The sequence below is a fragment of the Myotis nattereri genome, assembly GCF_964212035.1.
Source record: "Myotis nattereri genome assembly, chromosome: 19".
Taxonomy (NCBI): Eukaryota; Metazoa; Chordata; class Mammalia; order Chiroptera; family Vespertilionidae; genus Myotis; species Myotis nattereri.
This window is the reverse complement of record NC_138095.1, coordinates 3,152,300-3,157,828: the sequence shown is the minus strand read 5'-3', so window position 1 is coordinate 3,157,828 and position 5,529 is coordinate 3,152,300. Positions and strand designations below refer to the sequence as shown.

At 63.3% G+C, this 5,529-nt stretch overlaps 1 protein-coding gene across 1 annotated transcript; it reads left to right on the top strand.

The window, feature by feature from the left end:
• Positions 1-1,853: 1,853 nt before the first annotated feature.
• BSX (brain specific homeobox) lies at positions 1,854-5,084 on the top strand (the record flags this gene model as incomplete). The annotated part of the gene is made up of 3 exons (XM_081114080.1): positions 1,854-2,115; positions 3,788-3,984; positions 4,845-5,084. The coding sequence occupies 3 exons, from the start codon at positions 1,854-1,856 to the stop codon at positions 5,082-5,084; spliced, it is 699 nt and encodes a 232-aa protein (XP_080970206.1).
• Positions 5,085-5,529: the final 445 nt, after the last annotated feature.

The following is a 5,529-nucleotide window of genomic DNA, read 5'->3' as shown; positions in this document are numbered from 1 at the left end:
GCTCTTACCATGATGAACCTAAAACAAAAATCACATTTCAGACTTCAGGACAAAGCATTCTGACTTTATTTAGGCGTCTCCTTGCTAAGATCTTATTGTGGAGTTCTCTCCCCCTTCTTTCTCCTTCCTCTCACTCTCCTCTGTTTACCATTTTTACCAGGTCATCCATAGGGAGCACGCGCTCCCACTTCCTGCAGCACTGTAGTTTGGGGCCTAATTGATTCTGGTAATTAATTTGTTTTACCTGCTAGATCAGATGAAAATTCTACCCGGGCGCCCAAGGATTAGCACTTGGCTTTCTAACACCTCCTCTAATTACCTAATAGCATGGGTTGTGAGGACTCAGTGTCTATTAAAACACTTTTGCTATTAGCAGTAGTGATTGGAATTGTGATGACAACTAGATTTCAACAAATTAGAGCTTAAAAATGGGGAGATGGAAGAGAAGTGGCTTCTTTTAATTTCCTTGAGTTTAACACCAATAATTAGAGCAATTTTTGGAGATGCGAGCCAAAGTTAGCCCTGCTGTGCTGTAGATGATCAACTTCATTTTAGCAAATTGACTCAAGGGAAATAAATGTGACAGATTAGAAAAAGACAAACAGGAAAACAAATATTGGGAGGGAAGGAAATGAAAAGAAAGGCTGGAAAGGGAATGGGAGACAAAAAACCCTAGCACAAGTATACTAGTATGTATGTATGTGTGTGTGTGGGGGGGGGTGGGGGGGTGGGGGGGGACAGGGGAGGTTGAAAAGGGTAAGTCTAGCAGAAATAGCAAGCCCTGCGAATGCAGTGAGGAGGAGATAATGAAATTTGATAGGAGGTGGAGACTGGCTTTAAGAGTAGCTCTGGACAGATTTACACAGACCATATTACTCGATTGATGCAGATATAACTCCCTCACACCACCCTCTATAACTGAGGTCAAGAATATTATGATCCATCATTTTATTTATCTACCTCAACAATCTAGTCATCCCTCAGCCATCAATTTAGGGTGGGTCTATCAGACGTGGACTCTCTTCTCACTTCTCCTTTGCTTTCATTTTTCTAAATATTTATTTATTTTTTAAAAATACATTTTTATTGATTTTAGAGAGGAAGGGAGAGGGAGAGAGAGAGAGAGAGAGAGAGAGAGAGAGAGATCAATGATGAGAGAGAATAGGCTGCCTCCTGCACGCCCCCTACTGGGGATCGAGCCCGCAACCTGGGCATGTGCCCTGACCAGGAATCGAACCATGAGCTCCTGGTTCATTGGTCGATGTTCATCTACTGAGTCACACCCTGCAGGGCCATTTTTCTAAAATTTTAAAACCCAGACCCAAATGCCAAAATAAATGCCTTATCCCTATTGCTTTGGGCCTTTTAAGTGCTTTCTGTTCTCTAAAGAGGAGTTGTTGGGGGACAGAGACTTTGTCTTTTTAGCGTTCTTTAAAAACAGCTGGGAGCAAACAGCTCCTGCAGTTGGAGGGGCAGAAATTAAGGTGGAGAATCTAGGTAGGAGCAAGAACCTGGACTCCTCCGCTCTCCCTGGTCTGGAAGGCCGGATTCAGCACCGCGGACAGCTCCCCGCCACGCCCCGAGCCCGCACCCGCCCCTCCGCTGCTGGCAGCCTCGCCATTGGCTCTCCTGGCCCCCTCTCCAAGCTGCCAATTCTCCTACACTCAGACCCAACCTACCCAGGAGCTAGTCTTCTCGCCTCCAGCGCCAGGGGTAGCCCAGGGCCGGGGGAGAGCCTGGAGATCCCAGCCTCGAGGGGTGGCTGTCGGCCCCTGGCCAGGCGTGCGGAGCCGCTGCCTGCTCCCTACACTTCCTCCTGGGCCTTCTTTCTGTGTTGGGGGGCTCGGACCAAGATGAACCTCAACTTCACCTCCCCGCTACACCCAGCGTCTTCTCAGAGGCCCACGTCTTTCTTCATTGAGGACATCCTGCTGCACAAGCCCAAGCCGCTCAGGGAGGTGCCCCCCGACCATTTCGCCAGCTCCCTGGCCTCCCGGGTGCCTCTGCTAGACTATGGCTACCCCCTCATGCCCACCCCCACCCTCCTGGCTCCTCACCCCCACCACCCTCTGCATAAGGGAGACCACCACCACCCCTACTTCCTCACCACTTCGGGTAAGTAACGGGTCTCCAGCTGTGGGAGCCTAGAGAAGGCCACGCGGGCGCAGCCTGGCCTGTCGCCTCCTTCCCGGAGTGAGAGGTAGAAGGTGAGGGCTGTGGCTGTGAGCAGCAGGGCTCGCTGGCGGCATGCCCACCCACGGGTGACTCCTGTCGCTCTGTGCCCTTCACCATGGGGGACATGCCAGCGAGAGGGGCTGGAAGGGGGTGCTGTTCTTGGCGGCGGGCAGTGCCCAGTCCCCTCCCTCGGGGTCTTTCTGGCCACTTGGTCCAGCTCTCAGTCTCCACTCGCTGTCTGCCTGCTGGGAGGGAGACCCCAGCCCCTTCACCCCCTTGGACAGACCTCAACTTTGTAATCGGAAATCCACGGGACCCTCCCAGGGCTGCGCACTCACCACCCAGGCGGCGGAGGCCTAGGAGTGAAGGAGGGTTGGGATATTCTGAGGACGGAGGTTTGGGCGCCAGAATAAGGGAGAAGGGGTAAGAAGAAAAGAGGGAGGGACGCGGCTGCTCCTTAACTCTCTTTACTCCCAACGTCTCGCCTTTAACTCTCAGTCTTAAGCCCGTCGCTGGCCTCTGGGAGCCCGGCCCCAAAGCACTGTGATTGCAGACCGGGCGAGAGAGAGCAGGCACCGGCCGCGTCTGGTGCGGGGCGGCGGGGACGCCAGGTGTGGCCGCCTCTCTCCGGAAGCCCCGCCGCCTCTCCCGGCACTTCCATTCCGGCCGGAGAAGGACACAGTCACTCCCCGAGGCCCGGCGGGGCTGCGGAGACACGAGGCGGCTGGTGAAGCCACAACAAAAGCTGAAGGTGTTTGTGGAGCGGGAAGCCCGGCGCGGGCACGGGGTCGGGAGGGAGTCAGCCCGCATCCAAGTCGCACTCTCCGCGTTGGCGTCAGCGCCCGCCGGCACACCCGTGTCCCCCCAAAGAGCGGCGGCCGAAGCCCCGGCGCCCGGCTGCGGGTTTCCGTGTTGGCGGTCGTTTCCCGGGTCCATCGGCCTGTGGGCGCCGGTGGCCCTTCGCCCGCCTGGAGCCGCTCCGACCCAGGGAGCCCGCGACGGTGGGGAAAGTCTGCCGGGGTCGAGGAGAAAACGAGGAGCACGATGAACACATAGAGAGAGGGGTCCCCGGGCTCCCCGAGGCTGACAAGGGGACGCGCGAGGCGGGATTGCCCCTCCGACGGGCTCCGGGTCCTGGGCCGCCGGCGGGAACCCGCGGGCTCGGGGAGAGGCGTTCCAGTGCGTTTGGAGGCGAGACCACGGCCATGACGCTACCGGCCTTAAACCACCGTAAGCCGCGCCGCGGGGCCTGGAAGGACGGGGTGCAGGAGGGGGATGGGCGCCCGGACTGTCCGGTGTTTGCAAGAAAACTTGGGTGTCGCGACAGAAGGTGGACCCGGTGCGCTAGGAAGCCCCCCGGCTCTTTTACAAGCTCCTCCCGTCTCCCCGCTGCTTGATGTTGGGGTTTCTAGGTGGCTTCCGGCTAAAGACCTCCGAGCGGCATCCCCCGCCCCCGCCCCCACCCCCCATGCCCTGCGGTTCCCGGGCGGGGCCGGCGGCTCCGGGACCGCGGCCGCAGGAGGCTGGGGGTGGGGGGCGGGGGAGTGCGGGCGGAGGAGGGTGTGGAGCGGGCTGCTCGCCCCTGACGCCCCTGGGCGGCTTCTCCCCGCAGGCGTGCCGGTCCCCGCGCTGTTCCCGCACCCACCGCCCGCCGAGCTGCCCGGGAAGCACTGCCGCCGCCGCAAAGCCCGCACCGTGTTCTCGGACTCGCAGCTGTCCGGCCTGGAGAAGAGGTTCGAGATCCAGCGCTACCTGTCCACGCCCGAGCGGGTGGAGCTGGCCACGGCGCTCAGCCTGTCCGAGACGCAGGTGGGCCGGCGCGGGAGGCTCCCCCCGTCCCCCGTTCCGCCCCGCAGGGTGCCGGAGGGCAGGACCGCGCCCCTCGGTCCCAGGCGGCTCCGAGGCCCCTCCGCCCGCACAACCGCTCCCAGCCCCGCGTCAGCCTCGCGCAGGGGCCGCGGACCGGGAGGAACCTCCTCCGCGATCCGACCGCCGCCCCTGCTCGCGATCCTGCCTCCGCGCTCCCGCGTCTCCTCCCCCAGGGCCGGTCCCCGTCAGACGGGGGTCCCCGTCCCTAGCGCAGCCCGCGCAGGACGGCTGTCTTAGTTCAGCCTCAGCGGCCAGGCTCTCACCTGCCCGGTGCCCTGGAGGCTGACCCTGGGCCCGGTCCTTCCGAGCCGCTCGCCTTCCTCCGAAGCCTCACCCCCTCCGCACCCCCGCGCCCTCCCCGCGCACCCCGCGCTCACTGCCACCCGCACCCACGTGCTGCCGCCGCTGGCCTGCGGGGCGGGAGCCGCCTCTGCTGAGAACCGCAGTTGGGCCCCCGCTGCCGTCCAGGAACCGCTGGCCAGGGGTTCAGGCGCCATGTCGGGGGCGCGGGCAGTACAGGAGGCGTCACGCTCGCTGACGGCGATTCTGAGCAAACAGGCCTAGTGTTCCCCACGCCGCGGACCCTCGTGCCGTTTCGGGGGTTCCCTCCGCGAGCCCAGGACTGGCCTGTGCGCATCGGAGCGGCTTCGCCGGGAGCGCGGTCCCAGCCCCTGAGTGGTCCGTCCGCGGCTCGCAGTCCCTCGGTCCACCTTCCTCACCCCCAGCCACGCTCAGACCTCAGGCCGGTCGCCGTGGGTCTGGAGGAATGATGGGTTTTCTATTTTTCTCCCTGAAATCAGGTGAAAACGTGGTTCCAGAACCGGCGGATGAAGCATAAAAAGCAGCTGAGGAAAAGCCAGGACGAGCCCAAAGCGCCGGGTGCTCCCGAGAGCCCCGCGGGCAGCCCCCGCGGCCCCGAAGCCGCGCCCGCCGAGGCCCGGCCTGGGCTGCCCGCCGGCCCCTTCGCGCTCGCGGAGCCGGAGGACGAGGTGGACATCGGGGACGAGGGGGAGCCGGGCTCGGCGCCGCGGGGGCTCTGAGCCGCGGGAGGAGGGAAGGTGCCGTGGGCCGGGCGCGCTCCCTCCCAGACCCGAAGGCCCGGCGGCTCCAGAGACCGGCTCCCGGAAGGAAACAAAACGCCCTGTCGCCCTGCACCCGCGCGGCCGTGGCGCGACCTCCCGCGTTCCCCGCGCCCCCCGCGCCTGGTCCCCGCAGGTGCGTCCGCCCGGGCGGCTCTTCCCGCGCCGGCCGCGCGCGCACAAGGGCCAGGCTCCCGGCTCTCACTCGGGGGGACGGTTTCTCCGCCGGGACCGCAGACCCCGGGCCTTCGCGCAGCCACCGGCCCCAGCTCCGGTGTCGGGGTCCCGCGGCCTCTCCCCGGACCCTCGGTCCTTCCTCGGGCAGAACGACGGACTGCACGTGAGGGGCCGGCGGCCGCGCCTCCGCTCTGCGGGGAACCGGGTCCGGACGGGCCGGACGCGCGCT